Below are 18,826 nucleotides of genomic sequence, written 5' to 3' on the forward strand. Positions count from 1 at the left end.
ATTGAGAGTGTTTGGGGGTTTGTTGTTGGGGGACATTGAGAGTGTTTGGGAGTTTGTTATTGGAGGACATTGAGAGTCTGTGGGGGTTTGTTATTGTCACTATTGGAGGACATTGGGAGTCTGTGGGGATTTGTTATTGCCAGGATTGGGGGACATTGAGAGTGTTTGGGAGTTTGTTATTGGGGGACATTGAGAGTGTTTGGGAGTTGTTATTGGGAGACATTGAGAGTGTTTGGGAGTTTGTTATTGGGGGACATTGAGAGTGTTTGGGAGTTTGTTATTGGGGGACATTGAGAGTGTTTGGGAGTTTGTTATTGGGGGACATTGAGAGTGTTTGGGAGTTTGTTATTAGGGGACATTGGGAGTCTGTGGGGGTTTGTTATTGTCAGTATTGGGGGACATTGAGAGTCTGTGGGGGTTTGTTATTGTCAGGATTGGGGGACATTGAGAGTGTTTGGGAGTTTGTTATTGGGGGACATTGAGAGTGTTTGGGAGTTTGTTATTGGGGGACATTGAGAGTGTTTGGGAGTTTGTTATTGGGGGACATTGAGAGTCTGTGGGGGTTTGTTATTGTCAGTATTGGGGAAGGGGGCGGGGCTGAGTCCATGCTTGTTTTTCCCGCAAAAATGACGTAAGGTGGAAGGCCCCGCCCCCCCAGCACTTGGCAGTAAAAGCCACGCTGATTGGAGGAGGTGGTCAGCTGGGGCCTGAGGCGGAAGCGGGAGAGGGAAGGCCGCCGGTGGCGGAATTTTAATGAAGCGATTTGGGCGGAGCGGGCGGCGAGACTGAGGGAGGAGCGGGGCGGGGGGAGAGTTTAACTGGCTGTCTGGGTAGGGGAGGGGGTCTCAGGGCCGGTAATCATTGCGGAGCGGAGATCGGGGCCGGTCCAATCGGCGGGCAGGATGTTGGCGGGTGGGTGGAGTGTCCTGTCTGTTTTTGTTTTAATGTTTTTGTTGAAAAGTTGAGGGGAAGGAAAAGGAGAAAAAGGGAGAGAGAAAGATCCCCCGGGACACACACAGGCCGGGCCCCGGGCCGCAGCCCCGCCGCAGGATGAATGGAGTCACCAAGAGCAGGTTCGAGGTGAGTCACCCCCCCCCCCCCCCGGTTGCTAGGCAGGCTCGGAGTACAGGCTTCAACGCTGCCCCTGGCCCGGCTAGGCCCCCCTCCCACCTGCACCCAGCACCTATCCCTTCGACGCCCCGGCACCCACCTACCCAGGCACCTCACCACCCTCCCCAGACACCCCCCCCCTCACCACCCTCCCCAGTCACCCCCCCCTCACCACCCTCCCCAGTCACCCCCCCCTCACCACCCTCCCCAGTCACCCCCCCCCCTCACCACCCTCCCCAGTCACCCCCCCCCTCACCACCCTCCCCAGTCACCCCCCCCCCCTCACCACCCTCCCCAGTCACACCCCCCCCTCACCACCCTCCCCAGTCACCCCCCCCTCACCACCCTCCCCAGTCACCCCCCCCCCCACCACCCTCCCCAGTCACCCCCCCCCTCACCACCCTCCCCAGTCACCCCCCCCCCTCACCACCCTCCCCAGTCACCCCCCCCCTCACCACCCTCCCCAGTCACCCCCCCCCTCACCACCCTCCCCAGTCACCCCCCCCCTCACCACCCTCCCCAGTCACCCCCCCCCTCACCACCCTCCCCAGTCACCCCCCCCCTCACCACCCTCCCCAGTCACCCCCCCCCTCACCACCCTCCCCAGTCACCCCCCCCCTCACCACCCTCCCCAGTCACCCCCCCCCTCACCACCCTCCCCAGTCACACCCCCCCCTCACCACCCTCCCCAGTCACACCCCCCCCTCACCACCCTCCCCAGTCACCCCCCCCCCTCACCACCCTCCCCAGTCACCCCCCCCCCCTCACCACCCTCCCCAGTCACCCCCCCCCCTCACCACCCTCCCCAGTCACCCCCCCCTCACCACCCTCCCCAGTCACCCTCCCCAGTCACCCCCCCCCTCACCACCCTCCCCAGTCACCCCCCCCCCCCCCCTCACCACCCTCCCCAGTCACCCCCCCCCCCCCTCACCACCCTCCCCCCCCTCACCACCCTCCCCAGTCACCCACCCCCACCAAGCTCCCCAGTCACCCGGCTCCCTCCCTTCTCCCCCCCCCCCCCCCCCCCCCCAACCCCTAGGACCTCCCTCCAGCCCTCCCCCCCTCCAGCCCCTAGGCCGGCCCCTTCCCACCTCTCCCCCCCCCCCCCCCCCCCCCCACCCCACTCCTCCTTCCACCCCCCCCCTTCCCACCCCCAAGCCCCTAGGCCCCCCTCCCCCACCCCATCCCACCACACCACACCACCCACGTAACTGCCTCTCAGCTGATCTGGGTCCCAGACCCCTGTCCCCACCCCCTCAATTCAACGTTGGTCCTCCTCATCACTTCCCCTCACCTCATAACAAACTTGGTCCCCTTCCCTTGCCCTATCTCCCCATACCAAAAAATAACACCTTTTTGTCCCACCTTTCAAACCTCACTGGCATAAAAATTGCTTTATTAAATTCTCTTTACATTTCCTCCTCTGAAGCCAGGGACTGTGTATTCCTTTGTGTGCGATGTGCAACAGCTGATCAAAATGCTTTGAACAACCCCCTCCCGGTGTTATCTCTGCCTGTTTTATGTCCTTTTTCTCAAGATGTGAAAATCCTTCTTTATTTTCGTGTTCTGTTTTACTTTTTTTCTTTTAAAAAGTGAGCAACTTTTTAAAATTTTCTTAAAATTGAACATCCTTGTTTATTGTATGTCCAGTGGACGTGAGGGAAAGAAGCCTGATCTGCTTTTCTTTTTTAACAAGTTAACATCCTTTTAATTTTTTTCTGTTAGGTTGACATCTTTCTCCAAATTTTACTTGATCATCCTGTTCACTTTTTGGATTTTTTTAAAATAATGACCATTCTTTTAATTTAAAAAAAATCAGGCGTAGAATCATAGAATCCTACAGCGCAGAAAGAGGCCATTCAGCCCATTGAGTCTGCACCAACCACAATCCCACTTAGACCCTATCCTACATAATTATCCACTAATTCCTCTAACCTATGCATCCCGGGACACTAAGGGGCAATTTAGAATGGCCGCTCAACCTAGCCCGCACATCTTTGGACTGTGGGAGGAAATTGGAGCATCTGGAGGAAACCCACTCTGACACAGAGAATGTGCAAACTCCACAGACTGTGACCCACACCAGGAATCAAACTCAGGTCCCTGGAGCTGTGAAGCAGCAGTGCTAACCCCTGTGCTACCGTGCCACACGCCCTTTTTAATTTTTCCCAACCTTTTAAAAAGTGAACAGCCTTCTTAATTTTTAACATTTTTGTGCCTTGCATCATCAGGTGATTGTTGTGTGTATTAAACAAATATTTCCTGTTCCTCGATCTGTGATGCTGTGAATTTTGGAATTAAGTATTTAAGAAATACTTCCTTGTCTTCAGTTGCTTTGAAGTTACACTGACTATTTTAATGATAGGATTTGGGGGTGGGGAAGCAAAATTCCATCCGAGTTTGGGATCATGGCTTCAAACAAGACTTTGAGCTGGCTTCATAGAAGTCTCATATCCCTTTAATACGATAATTGCTATTTCTATGTTACGAAGTTCTTTAATTGTAATTATTAAAGAAAAAACTTGCTTAAATGTGACGATTGCAGCGAAGGGAATGGGGTTGAAGCTGGAAATTTGGTAAGCACCTGAATAATTGTGATGATGAAATAGAATGGTGATATCCTCCATACAGTAATGTTGCTTTATGCTGTTGACTTTAGGTTATCTGCATTTACTGCTATGGAATTATTAGAGTAACTTTTGGATTGTGTGACAGGGAGTCCGTGACTTTATACTACGTTGAGGCAGTTCTTAACAGGACAATAAAGATAACTTTAATCTATGTTTGGTACTGTATGAACATTCAAGTGCTGGGTGGTTATCTTGGGTTGGTTTGGTTATAGAATGTCGTCAAAGTTGTTTAGGAGACCCAAGGTTTGCCAAATAAGTACACGTTGGCAACTCCATCCACTGATCTCCTTGTCCATGTTTTGATAGTCTTTTAGGCTTCTTGAAGTCTTGTAGTTAATGTTTTGTTCATAAAACAAAGATAAATGCATTCCCAAACAGATAGCAAGAGCGATATAAGAAAAATAATCATGCAAATTGCAAAACATTTGATGTTGAAAACGCACCTATTTCTCACTTAGGACTCACTTATTATTGTCACAAGTAGACTGACACTAACACTGCAGTGAAGTTACTGTGAAAATCCTGTGATCACGACATAATGGTGCCTGTTTGGGTACACTGAAGGAGAATTTAGCATGCCCAATGCAGCTAAATAGTAAACCTTCAGAGGTAGGAGGAAACTGAAGCACCCAGAGAAAACTCATGCAGACACTGGGAGAATGTGTAGCCTCCACACTGACAGTGACCCAAGCTGGGAATTGAACCTTGGTCCCTGGTGCTGAGAAACAGCAGTGCTAATGATGTGCCACCGCTAAGATAGGGTCCAATCGTGCAAATTTTTTAATAAAAGGGTTGTAAAATTGTAACAGTTGGGGGGGCCTTTGATGTTTTTGCTCTTGGAAAAGTGAAGCGACAGTGATTTGAATTTTATCTGAATCCTACATTGCTAGTAGTGGAGGCTGTGCCTTTAAAATTATGTGAGACCCTGCACAATATTCCTGGTGATCTTAAACAGTTAGAAATTATGTTACTACAGGGAGAAAGGATTAAAGAATATGCTGAGTTAATTTGTGTAAATAAAAGTGACTTGTTGAGCCGAATGCTCTTTGTTCTCAAAGCAAGTAGTCGTGTCACTAGCGGGGGTCGAATTGATGTTACAATGGGAGTCTGAGTTTTCCTGCATGTGACAGGAAGAGCCAGTGATACAGGAAAAAAATGTTTCTGGTGATGCCAGGAATTTACACTGGTATCTTGAATACTGTTTGTTATTTCATTGTCTGTCTGGTAAGCAGTAGTAATTTGTTAAAAGAAGGGAGTGCAAAAAGAGCAATATTAAATCAAACAATGCATTTTGTGGAGTAGCTGAGAGCCAATGAAAATTGCCTCGAGTGTGGCTTTTGGGCAAGAGTTGAACATGAACCACAACCACAAGGATTTATATTGAACTTTGCAACTGCTGGACTTGTTGCCAATTTCTATGGTGTGTGACATAATTACTGCCACCAGGAATTTGCTCCCTGTGGCTGCCCATATTCAGTTCCTCCTCTTCTCTCCTCTCTCTCTCGCTCGCTCGCTCGCTCGCCCCCCCCCCCCCCCCCCCCCCCCCCCCACTCCGCACTCTTTGCTGTCTTCAAAACGGTATTTTCAACTGGAGTTATTGCCAAGGCAGGGTGTGGTGTATTTTTGGGAGTGAGGTTTTTTGCCAAGGATGATGGAGGAGGAAGGAGCGAGGACGCAATGTACATAAGAACATAAGAAATAGGAGCAGGAGTAGGCCATCTAGCCCTTCGAGCCTGCCCCGCCATTCAGTACGATCATGGCTGATCTGAAGTGGATCAGTTCCACTTTCCTGCCTTCTCCCCATAACCCTTAATTCCCTTGTCTATCAGAAATCTATCTACCCGTGATTTAAACATATTCGATGAGCAGAGAATTCCAGAGATTCACCACTCTTTGAGTGAAAAAGTTCCTCCTCAACTCCGTTCTAAACTGCCCCCCTTTATTTTGAGACTGTGCCCTCTACTTCTGGTTTCCTTTCTAAGCGGAAAGAATCTCTCTACCTCTACCCTATCTATCATTATCTTGTAAGTCTCTATAAGATTCCCCCCTCAGCCTTCTTCAATGAGTACAGGCCCAGTCTATTTAATCTCTCCTCGTAAGATAACCCCTTCTTCTCCAGTATCAGCCTGGTGAGCCTTCTCTGTACTCCCTCCAAGGCCAATATATCCTTTCACAAATAAGGGGGCCAAAACTGCACACAGTACTCCAGCTGCGGCCTCACCAGTGCCTTGTACAGTTGCAGCAAGACCTCCCTGCTTTTATATTCTATCCCCCTCACGATAAAGGCCAACATTCCATTCGCCTTCTTGATCACCTGCTGCACCTGCAGACTGAGTTTTTGTGATTTGTGCACAAGGACCCCCAGGTCCCTCTGCACAGTAGCATGCTGCAACTTTTCATCCTTTAAATAATATTCCTTCCTACTATTATTTCTACCAAAGTGGATAACCTCACATTTGCTAACGTTGTACTCCATCTGCCAGGTCCTCGCCCACTCACTCAGCCTATCCAGATCTCTCTGCAGACTTTCTGCGTCCTCCATGCAATTCGCTTTTCCACTCATCTTCGTGTCATCAGCAAATTTTGTTACCCTACACTCAGCCCCCTCCAGATTGTCTGTGTATATGATAAACAGTTGAGGCCCCAGCACCGATCCCTGCGGCATGCCCCTAGTCACCAACTGCCAATCAGAAAAGCACCCATTGATTCCAACTCTCTGCTTCTGTTAGATAACCAGTCCTCAACCCACGCTAACACTTTACCCCCAACTCCCTAACCTTCTGCAGCAACCTTTTGTGAGGCACCTTATTGAACGCCTTCTGGAAATCTAAAAATACCACACCCACCGGTTCCCCTCTGCCTACCGCACTAGTCACTAATATGGTTTCTTAATTCTGAAAGTCTTTAAAATTAGATTATTATAACTAAGCTGTTTTTCCCCTTAGCATTAAAATGGAACCTTTTTTTAGCGTATTTATTAGTGTCACATTAACACTGCAATGAAGTTACTGTGAAAATCTCTTGTCACCACTGTTCAAATACATTGAGGGAGAATTTAGCATGATCAGTGCACCTAACCAGCATGCCTTTTGGACTGTGGGAGGAAACCGGAGTACCTGGAAGAAATCCACGCAGACACGGAGAATATGCAGACTCTGCACAGACAGTGACCCAAGCTGAGAATTGAACCTGCATCCCTGGTGCTGAGAGGAGCAGCGCTAACTACTGTGCTGCCTTAATGGGCCCAATCCTCAGTCTGCATTGAACTAACTTCATAGTCCCTGTCCTGATCACTAAGTCGTGCTTATCGTGTGTGTCGGTGTATATTTTAATGCCCTTTAATGATTCCCACAGTTGAGTAGCTCATTGGCAGTTATTGTTTAGGCTCACTCATGAAGCACAAACACAGGGATGAGGCACTAGGGTGGTACTGTTTTTTTTTCAATGCAGGATTGAAAATTGGGACAGAAAAAAGAGGGCTGTGTTTTAAGACTTTTGATGCTGAAAAAGAGAAAAAATTCCCCTTACATCAGGAAGAGTTGTCGACTGTAAATTTGACATCTGAGTGATTGAATGAACTACAGAATAACTTCTGACCTTCTGCCAAACAGAAATAAAGCAGCTACCTCTCTCAGAATGAGTCATGGGGGCATTAGGCAGGATGATAAGTGTGTGTAAAGGAGCTACCAATAGCTACAGAAGCATTGGGCTCAGAGTTGGGTTTGTGTTTGGGAGAAGGAGAAGAGGGTTGCCAGAATTGGGAGAACTAATTTTGCCTGACTGTGTTCACCTACAGCAACAGTTGGGCAAAAGTTATGTGGGACCCTGCCTGTACTTAACTGGCGTATTTCCTTGCGGAGGGTGGATGATGCTGGCAAAAAATATTCAGTGCTGGCTATTCTAGTTTTTCCTCCTAGTTTTCACTCCTCCTTGAAGGTGCTTTCTGGGGCACAAGTTATATGGGTGAAGGCAAAACTGCAATACTTCATTTGAATGGCCATTTATAATGTGGGAGGTTGCAGTATATCACTGGGCAGTTCAGCCACAGAGGGTACTGCAGTCCAGTCTGATGTTATACTTGTTGGGCATCCATATTTGTACTTTTCAGCAGGGTTTGTGCTCTGAATTTTCATTAAAATCGAGACCTGATTAATCTCTCTGCGCTCCTCTCTTCCATCTTAGCCACAGAATATTGAGGCGAGTGCACTTTATAAAACCCTCACCAGCTACCCTGGTGAGATCCACCAACTCTGCATGAATTATAAATCAAACTTGGGATCTGGTGCTTTGTGTGACTGAGTGTTGTACCACATCCACTGATCCATTGCATTGTCTATCCACAGTTTACATTTTGCCTTATTTCAGACAGAATGTACTGTGTTAATATAAATGGGAGAGAAAGTATCATCCAGTATCTTCTCTCTGGTACTCTGCTGGTAGCACAGAACTTTCTCTGGGGTACCCATAGGGTTAATTGAAGTTCAGGAATTGTGTACAATTTTTGTAGTTTGTCTCTACATGGCTGTCTCAAGTTGTGTATTATGATTTCTAATATCAAACAAAAATAATGATTGGAAAGGACAAAAATCAGCGTGAAGGTGCTGAATGTTTGAGGTAGTCAGATGCTGTACTGGGGTTTTGTTTGGGGTTCAAGAGGTGAACTTTAGTTCTGTTATCCCGTCCTTAATATTGGTTCTGTAATTTACTGCAGACTTTCAAGCAATGTATCCCTGCGTCACTTGGCTTATTTTGAGCAAACTGTTGCTTCTTTGGAATTTGCCTCTCATCTTGGCATCGTGTTGTTGGGTGAGCTAGGAATAATCTATTGTTTAGCTCTTTAGAGGGGTGTATGGAGAAAGTGGAATTTAAAGACCACATTATCCTTGCTGAAACAGCGTGAGTGCCTACTTATCAGTGGCAGTAAGGTGCATGTTGGTGCATGCGGCAGCTAATTGGTCTTTTTAAAAATTTATGCTTATTCACAGCTCCCTGCTGGCCACAGATTACATAGCGTGCACCATATAAAATGTCAGTCCCAGGGGAAGGAGGTAGGGAATGTAACAATCAATTTTACGAATGGCAATTTAGCAGCTCAACTGCTTAGCATGCTGGAGTTTTTATTTTTTGTTCAACTTCCTTTTCCTGGAGGTGGTTCTTTGGGGATTGTTTGGAGGAGTGGGGGGGAGGGGTGTGGTAGGGGGTTGGTGGCGGTGTCCTGCTATAAAAAATGAGGTCTAAGATATCATTGACTGTGGATGTCGGTCCCTGAAGAATGGTGTAATATTCCGAGTGGAGTATTTGACAGAATGATCAGTGACAGCAGTGAAATTCCCGTAGGGAGTAAAGAGGCTAGAGCAACGCTTGTGTGTTTTGGATATCATTCGTCCTGATCAGTAGCCCACTCTCCATAACTGCTTATGCAACTGGATGCTTGTGTTATATTTTGATTGCCACAGAATGGCTGGCACTATGTTTTCTCTCCTCCACTACTTCAAACTGCAGATCTTGCAAAATGTGGAAACGGAAGAAAGCTAGGAAATTGTTTATTCAATTTAGAATGATGAGACTGTCCTCCAGCCAGCCGAATCTGATCAACGTCTTTCCAGCCATGTCCTATTTCAGCACCTTTTTTGAGATTGGGAAAAACATGATGTTAACTTTAGTGTAAGCATTAATACAAGAACTGCTGCATATCACCTCAGTCCAATCTAGTGATGGGTGGGAGGCCTTGTTCACCCATTTTTCACATTCAATTTAATATTATTGAACAATACAGGAATTTCTGTGCTTCCTAAGGCCATAATTGGGTGCAGAATAATTGAATACATAGCATCTCACAGTTTAATCATATTTGCAAATCTTCACTTTCTGAATCTTATTGCCCTGGACTGCCCAAGCTTTGCATCATTTTGAGCAGCTTGGGAGCTTTGCTTAGATCCCTGAGGACCACCTAGAACATTTAAATCCATGCTTCTATTATCTCGAGCTGCGCAAGTTAGATCTTGGTATCCTGATTCGCTGTTTAGCCACTAATGAGGCAACAACTATGAAATAGCCATTTCAAATTTCCACATTCATTAAACTGGTAAGGGGACAGACTAGAGATGGAAATGTGATCGCAAACAGAATTGACCGCCTGAGTTGCTGGGCCTCACGCATTGCCCCTGGGTTATAGTTTATGCTATTTACCTAATACCTATCATTCCGAACTTGCTTACTGGATGGAACCAGTTTGTGGAAGAACTGGAAACTTCTCCCTGGTACCCTGGCCAATATTTATTACTTAGCCACCATCACTGCAACAAAGAGACTGGTCTTTATATTATTGTTGTTTGTGGAGCCATGCTTTGGGCAAACTTACTATGATTTCACCAATTTTAGAAGCTATCATAATTTTCAGCAAGTCTTCACCATACAGCTACAAATTAATGATCTCTTAAGTGCTCTTTAAAAAAAAAAGTCCATGTTAAAAAAAAAAGCAGATTAGAATTTGTGGAGCACCTTTCATTTCCACAAGCTCTTGCAAAGCGGTTTGCAGCTAATGAACTACTTTTGAAATGTGGCCGCTGTTCTAATAGAGGATACAGTCAATTTTATGAACCTTTGCAGTCCATTGACTTCTGATTGGAAATCTTTCGCTTAGATTGGTGCTTCTAGTGTGGGGAAAATATTCCAGGATTCAGACGAATCTTTCTTTCCATTTAGAAAATGTCAGTGATCCCAGACAGTAAGGGTGGGAAAGTTCTCATCAAATCCCTACAGTGCAGGAGGAGGCTATTTGGCCTGTTATAGAATCTACAGAATGTCATAGAATATCGGCCTCTGACCTTCGGGTAGGTGTTCTCCAAGGCAGTCTTCACGACACACGACAGCGCAGAGTCGCTGAGCAGAGACTGGTTGCCAAGTTCCGCGCACATGTGGACAGCCTCAACTGAGATCTTGGATTCCTGTCACACTATCTGTAACCCGCACAACTTGCCTGGACTTGCAAAATCTCACTAACATTCCTGACTGGAAACAATACGCACCTTTTCACCTGTGCTTAATGCTCTCTCCACTCACATTGTCTGTACCTTTAAGACTTGATTAGCTGTAAGGACTCACATTCCAATCATTATTCATGTAAATTGAGTTTGTTTTTATATGCCCTGTTTGTGATTAGAACTCCCACCCACCTGACGAAGGAATATCCAGTTCCAAAAGCTCGTGGTGTTTGCTACAAATAAACCTGTTGGACTTTAACTTGGTGTTGTGAGACTTCTTAGTATAGACTCTACAGCGCAGAAAGGGGGCATTCAGCCTATCGATTCTGCACTGATCAGAATCCCATCCTGGCCTGACCCCCCCCCCATGCAGTTTGCCCTAGCTAGTCGTCCTGACACTAAAGGACAATTCATCCTGGCCAATCCATTTAACCTGCGCACCCTTGTGGGAGGAAACTGGACCACCTGAAGGAAACCCACTCAAACATGGAGAATATGCGAACTCCACACAGATGATGACCCGAGGCTGGAATTGAACCTGGGCTCCTGGCACCGAGAGGCAGCAGTGCTAACCACTGTGCCACCCTTTTTATGCCTCCTCACTCGTGATCTGGAAAGAAAAGGGCTTGCATTTACAGAACACCTTTCACTTCTCCAAGTACTTTACTGTCAGTGAGTTAATTTTGTGAAGTGTCCTTCTTACGTGGGCAAACACAGCAGCCAGTTTACATACACCTGATAAAGTAATAAAGTGGCTGGGGATTGGCCAAGACACTGGGATAGGTCTCCTGTTCTCCTTCGAATAACATGAAGAAAGCTTTATATATATATCTGAGCAGGCTGATACCTTGTTTCAATATTTCATCAAAAGATAGCAGTCCTAACCACACAGCATTCCCAATACCAGACTGAAGGTCAGCTTGGACTCCAGCCCTTGAGAAAGGCTTGAACTTGGAACCAGCTGGGTTAGAGTAGAGACAAATGATAGCAATTTGGGAGGGGGAGTATTTAAAAACTACACTGATTTTCATTACATATTTAAGGCTAAGTCAGTGCTAACATTTCATCCTTTATTCTTATTTTAACTTTTAGTATGTGTTTTCCAGGGTGACAACATCGTTTAGGTATATTAAAGTATGGTTCATAGAATCACAGATGAGTTCATTCGGCCCATCGAGTCTGCACTGATCCTCTGACAAAGTATCTTACTTAGGCCGTCTTCCATGCCCTTTCTTCGTAACCCTGCACGTTCATCATGGTTGTTCCATCTAATCTACACATCTTTGGACATTAAGGGGCAATTTATCATTGCCAGTCCACCTAAACAGCACATCTTTGGATCGTTGGAGGAAACTCACACCGACACGGGGAGAACATGCAAACTCACGGTCACCCAAGGCTGGAAATGAACCCAGGCCCCTGGCACTGTGCTGCCAATGTAACGTTGATTGATGTTACACTTTGGCATATTTTGAGAACTGATTTGTGGAGAACCTGTAGATGACTTGGCTAAATGTGTTAAACTGTAAATTTAGACGCAGGGTTTTTACAAGAATTCTGAATGAGGAGAAGATGTGAGAGAGGCTGTTCATTGGAACTCTGTTTTACACTTTAATTATGGTCGTGGTCATGGCAGCTTTTCCATTTTCCTATTTTTCTAATTCATGCCATCAAGTTACACACTGCTCTGTATTCTTTTTCTGTATTCCTCTTAATGACTACGTTAAGAGGTAATAAACTGTCTAGCAAGTTTAAATGCCAGTTTGAATTTCCCCAAATGAGATTGAGTTTCCAGGTTGAGAAATGTGGTTGCTCTTATAAACTGATTTGTGTATTTATTTTGAGGAATGTGCTACAATTGTTCATTGTTGGGTCTAGTCTGACAATGACCAGTTCATTTATTCACAAGGTGTGGGGTAGCATTAAGTGTTTGCAGATGGCTTGGACAATGTTGATGTTGTATAAGCAAGAAAAAAATGAGGTGCTTGAGGGTAGTTGCAAGGCTGTGATCTGATCTGAGCTGTTCAGAAAGATAAACTGCTTGTTTAAAGCAGTTAATAGTATCTAATTGTTCATTGAACCCATAACTGCAACGGTTCAAGAAGGCAGCTCACCACCACACTGGTGAGGGCTAATAGGGATGGGCAATAAATGCTGGTCTAGTGCAACCCATGTTCCATTAATGAATTAAAAAGAAAACTATAACACTGGCTTTGAACAAGCACCTTTTGAGTTGTTTGTGTTGCAGCATTTTCTAAAAAATTGCGCTAACCATGGCTTTTGTTGTGGAGTAGCACGTTGTGCATCACTACACACATTGGATGATTGATTGTGGTATCATTCAGCACATTGGAGAGTATGGCTGGAGACAACTGTTTCAGTTCATTTGCGGATGGCCAGAGGTAATGGTTTGAGAGGTGTTTGGGGTCTTGAACTAGTAAATCATCAGGATTGATGGTGGCTTGCATGATGAACTTTTGGAAGTGTGACTCTCACCCCCTCCTCCACTCCACAGTACAATGACCCACTGTTGGTCTAGTTTCATGGGCAGCACCTTCTCATTACCTCACCAGCACCTGCATATGCAAACTATTCAGGAGGAGTATCTGGATCAGTGATCACAAGTGGAAGCTTGGCATTTTCTTTGGCCTATCTTGGAGAACAGAGATTCCAGGTCTGATGTTTGTTTTCCCTGGATAGCAGTAATAGTTAATGCATTGTTTCTAAAACAGTGCGTCTTTACGCTGATTCACCCCAGAAATGCCATGGGAGAATTGCTATGTTTAATTTAGTAATTAAATGCAATACACAAAGCTGCATATGCATTGTGCAGGCAGAACCCTGGTTTAGTAGAATATCATATTTAATAACTTTATAATGTAGAACTTGCACCCATAAGTTTTGAGTCTTTGATCACAGAATAGACATTGAGGTAGACCTTCACTGAGCAGTATAATAAAGTGCAGGTAGTGACTAGAGCCTATTCAATAGGTAGCCCACTTTACATCCCTTTTGATTTGAAGTCAGTGGAAATTGAAACGGGGAGAGATGTAAATTGAGCAGCTGTCTTGCTGTCACTTGTTTCACACAATTGTTCAAATTTGAGATCTATCCCACTCTGCCTAGCAGAGTGCTGGATCTTCTCTAACTGGGAATGTGATGCTAAATTTCAAGCCGGCAAAGGGAACCCGTGATGTGGACATAGAACAAACTTCTGTTATATTTGCATTTATGCAAATTTGTCACAGATTAAATGCATTTAAACCACAGGCTAATATTTTCCTTCCAAGTCATCACTGATGACTTGGGCAATGACTCAAGGGCAGAGACCCAATGAGGAAATTTACCAGGATGCTGCCTGGGATGAAACATGTAAGTTACGAAGAGAGGTTGAATAGGCTTGGGTTGTTTTGGACTTGGTTGGGTTGGACTTTAACCTGGTGTTGTGAGACGTCTTACTGTGCTTACCCCAGTCCAACACCGGCATCTCCACATCTTGTTTTCTCTGGAGCAGAGAAGACTGAAAGGTGTCCTGATTGATGTGTTCAAGGTTGAGGGGCACGGACAGGGTGAATAGGGAGCAGCTGTTTCTAAGTTAAAAGTGAGGGGTAGGAGGTTTAGGGGGGATTTGAGGAAAAACGTTTCTACCCAGAAGGTGATGACAGCCTGGAATGCACTGTCTGGGACGGTGGTGGGGGCGGGATGCCGCACATCCTTTAAAAAGTGCCTGAATGAGTACATGGCACGCCATAACTTTCAAGGCTATGGGCCAAGTGTTAGCAAGTGGGATTAAGTGGGCAGGTCAGGGCCCTTTCATGTTTTGGTGTAGACTCGATGGGCCGAAGGACCTCTTCTGCATGGCAGTATTCTGTGATTTTTGAGCTGGTGTCAGTGCAGTGAGCAAACTTCGGGCTGGCTGGATGGAATTGCAAAGCTTTCCATGTTTGCTGGAAGTGCAGAATGAAGTGGAAAGGTCTTTTTGGATGAAAAGATGCTGATTTTTATTTATTGTTGCTGATAGCTGCTGGCCTTTCAGTGGAAGTGCTGAATCAATTCAGACACAATCTTGCACTGACCCACTCAGCTTGGAAATGACATGGAGTCAACTGGCTGACACTTGTGTGTTATTCTGGATATTGCTAACATTTATTTGCTTGGCTGGTTTTGTTTACTCTGGATTTCTGTCTTGAGTAGTTTAGGTGGCAGTGGTAAGTGCTCCCAGCTCTAAATCAGAAGAACATGAGTTAAGTCCTGCAACAAGAAATTTGAATACAAATTTCAGGCTCATTGTAGTACTGAGGGAATGCTGCACAGTTGGCAGAGTCATCTTTCAGTTAAGTTTAAACTGAAGCCCTGTTTGTGTCCTCAAGTGAAGGTAATGGACTCTGACACTACACAGAAAAGAGTACCTGACCAGTGCTTGTTCCTCAAACAACATGTTTATCTGGTTATCTCATTGGTGTCTGTAGGAGCTCCCTGTGAACAAATTGGCTATTCCTACATCACAACAGCAACTAAACTTCAGAAGTTGCTTGGTTTAAAAACTGGGTGAGATGGTGAAAGGCACTACATAAAAGCATCATTTTGTGTTAAAATGATCTTGCCTATCAATAACATTTAATAAAGTCCCTGGTTTTGAGATCATTCAAAACAGATTTGAGAAAATTAGAAATATTCCTTGAAGAGCATGCGACCGTTTTGATTCCAAACTGAATATCAAGAGATTGATTGCTGTGAATGTTGCCCATCACTCCACTGAGTCACTTGTACTAGTCCGAAGAGTATTGGTATTTGGTGGCTGGACTGCTGAATAGAACTGTATGTAATAGCAGGATAGGGATTGCTTGTTGAGTGGGTTCAGGAAAGGTTGGACTCCAGCAGTTTTACCTGCAGCTCACTTCTACGGGTTGATGTGGGGAAAAAAAATGTTGACAGCAGCTGCAACCCATTTACATTTTTCCCTCGTTGCGGTACCCTCCTAGTGTTGTAAAGTGATTTGTTGATTGACAAAACGACAAAACCCTCCACTGAATTTGGAAGTGAGTGACCTATTGTGCTGGGATGCATTAATGTAGCTCGCCTAATGACTTGATGATTAAAGTCATTAAAACTGTACAGACCTGGGGAACTACTGTACACATGGCCTGACCTAAAAACAGCAGTCAGAAACAGCTCACACTGTTATAGCCAGCTGTTTGTCTTGTTGGTGGTGCAATTGTACTCCGAGTGTGAGTGAGAACATGAGAGTCTGGCTAACTTACTGTCTGGCTGGCTGTGTCTGACTGACTCCATGACATTTATGTGCTTTGTGATGCTAGAGGCATAAACACTGCATCATTTATATTGCAGTGTTGCTGCTGAAGTCAGGACTGCTTTTAGTGGTGGCACCATAATGAGAAGAGGTCCCTCAGACACTTTAATAGCTGCTTTTTTTAATTGATTCCATTTTATTTCTTCGACTGGCATCTTAGCTGGTTTCCCTGCATTTACAGTGCTACTTACAGCTCCTGAATCCCAGCAAAAGAGAGAGGCCCAGTTTTCTGTGTATCTGAGTGAGAGAGATTTAGCAGAGTGGGCACTGGCGCGGTGTTCCAATAAAGACAGCTTGGCCTGGAACTTCACCCTGGTTGCTCTTTCTTTTCAGAGTAATTTTTTGATTGAAATCAGTCCAATCAGTGGTAAATATTGAGAAATTTACAACTCATTTTGTTCATCACAAATTGAATTTCCATTATCTTTTGCGCTAGTTGAAAAACACAATGTTGGAAAGCCCGTACCAACCATAAAGCTGACCAGGCCCCTGATTTGGTTAATCACCATTGAGAATTTCTGATAATTAGACTCATTTGTAGGATTTCAGAGGCTCTTGGAGTTGGGCTTTTTTTAGGCACAATCTCACTAACTGGCCCATTTTCAAAAAATTTTATAGTAATTTACTAAAATTGACTACTGTACATCGGGGTGATTAGCACTGCTGCTTCACAGCACCAGGGACCCAGGTTCAGTTCCAGCCTTGGATGATTGTGTGGAGTTTGTCCGTTCACCCCGTATCTTCATGGGTTTCCATCAGGTGCTTCAGCTTCTTCCCACACTCTGAAGATGTGCAGGTTGGGTGAATTGGTCATGATAAGTTGCCTTTTAATGTTGGCGGGACTAGCAGGATAAACGCGGGGTTATGGGGAAAGGGCTTGTTGGGATTATTGTCAGTTCAGGCTTGATGGGTCGAATGGCCTCGTGCACAGTAGGGATTCAGTTAAGTTTCTCGTAAGTTCATTTGTGTAATTAATGTTATAAATTTTAAACTCATATTCAGTTGGTTAGCACTGCTGCTTCACAGCTTCAGGGACCTGGGTTTGATTCCTGACTTGGCTCACTATCTGTGTGGAATTTGCACATTCTCCTCATCTCTGCATGTGTTTCCTCCCACAGTCCGAAGATGTGTGGGTTAGGTTGATTTGCCTTGTTCAAAATGGCCTCTTAGCGTCCTGAGATGCTTGGTTTAGAGGGATTAGCGGGTAAATATGTAGGGATATGGGGTAGGGCCTGAGTAGGATTGTGGTTAGTGCAGACTCAGTGGGCCGAATAGCCTCCTTCTGCACAGTAGGGTTTCTATGATTCTATATAATGCTTTAAAAGCAGTTCATTTGCACTGGCTCATGGATGATTTTGTATTTGGTTGTATGCAAAGGAAGTTGAGCAGAATCCTGAGCGAACAATTTTCATTTCATAAAGCACTATTTACACCTGGATCACTGAAAGCATTCAAAGCAGAATCTTTTGGCCTTTATATTAGAAAAGAGCAGTTGATGCTGCTCGCACTTGTACTGTTCTTGGCTTCATTTAGAAATAAAGCTGGCCATCTCTGTTTGGCAACAGAGAACCAGCTACTCATATGCCTCCCAATGAGCAAGAATCTCCTATATGGGTCTGGAAAGTTGGCTGAGCTTCTGGTTCGGACAAATGTGAGGTAATATATTTTGGAAGGTCTAATGCAGAGAGGAAATATGACAGAAAATGGCAGAACCCTTAAGAATATTGAAAGGCAGAGGGATCTGCATGTACAAGTACACAAATCACTGAAACGCAGGTGGAGAAGGTAGTTGTAGACATACGGCATGCTTACCTTCATCGGCCAGGGCATTGAGTCTCAGGCCCTACCCCATATCCCTACATATTTACCCGCTAATCCCTCTAAACCAAGCATCTCAGGACGCTGTACCTGAACGGGCTTTATAGAACCTTAGTTAGGCCGCACTTGGAATGTAGTGTTCAGTTCTGGTCGGCACACTACCAGAAGCATATGGAAGCTTTGGAGAGGGTACAGAAAAGATTTTACCAGGATGTTGCCTGGCATGGAGGGCATTAGCTATGAGGAGAGTTTGGAGAAACTTTGTTCTCACTGGAACAATGGAGATTGATGATGACCTGATAGTCGTCTACAAGTTTGAGGAACATGGTAGGAGTGGATAGTCAGAAGCTTTTTCCCAGAGTGGAAAAGTCAATTACTGGGGGCTTGGGTTTAAGGGGCAAGGTTTAAAGGAAATGTACAAGACAAGTTTTTTTTACAGAGGGTGGTAGGTGCCTGGAACTCGCTGCCAGGGGAGGTAGTGGAAGTGGCTTTTAAGGAGTGTCTTGACAAATACGTGAACAGGATGGGAATAGAAGGATATGAAGGGTAGGGGCTTTTAGTTTAGTTGGGCAGCATGGTTGGTGCAGGCTTGGAGGGCGGAAGGGTCTGTTCCTGTGCTGTAATTTTCTTTGCTTTTTGTTCTTTGTTCTTGAGACCTGGCTTTAGGGTGTCACGGTGGCATAGTGGTTAGCACTGATGTTTCACACCGCCTGGGGAGCCGGGTTTGATTTTAGGCTTGGGTCATTGTGCGGAGTCTGCATGTTTTCCCTGTATCTGTGTGGATTTCCTCCACAGTCCATAAGATGTGCTAGTTAGGTGCATTGGCCATGCTGAGTTCTCCCTCTGTACCTGAACGGGCACCAGAATATGGTGACTAGGGGATTTTCACTAACTTCATTGCATTGTTAATGTAAGCCTACTTATGGCAGTAATAAACTTACAGAAAGTGACTGCATAGAGACTAACAGTGAAGA

General features: G+C 45.3%; 1 protein-coding gene across 2 annotated transcripts in view; it reads left to right on the forward strand.

Annotated features, from left to right (window-relative positions):
- The first annotated feature begins 889 nt into the window (after nucleotides 1-889).
- LOC145358994 (F-box/LRR-repeat protein 20) overlaps nucleotides 890-18,826 on the forward strand; it is a 133,451-nt gene continuing 115,514 nt past the window's right edge. For both annotated transcript variants that reach the window (XM_080213352.1, XM_080213351.1), the window contains exon 1: nucleotides 890-1,080. Coding sequence is in view for 1 of the 2 variants with exons in the window: in XM_080213351.1 (XP_080069477.1) it covers nucleotides 1,051-1,080 (30 nt within the window). In the remaining variant the exon portion in view is untranslated. The remainder of the gene's footprint in view (nucleotides 1,081-18,826) is intronic.

The sequence above is a fragment of the Carcharhinus amblyrhynchos genome, chromosome 27, assembly GCF_965287045.1.
Source record: "Carcharhinus amblyrhynchos chromosome 27, sCarAmb.v2.hapA, whole genome shotgun sequence".
Classification (NCBI taxonomy): domain Eukaryota; kingdom Metazoa; phylum Chordata; class Chondrichthyes; order Carcharhiniformes; family Carcharhinidae; genus Carcharhinus; species Carcharhinus amblyrhynchos.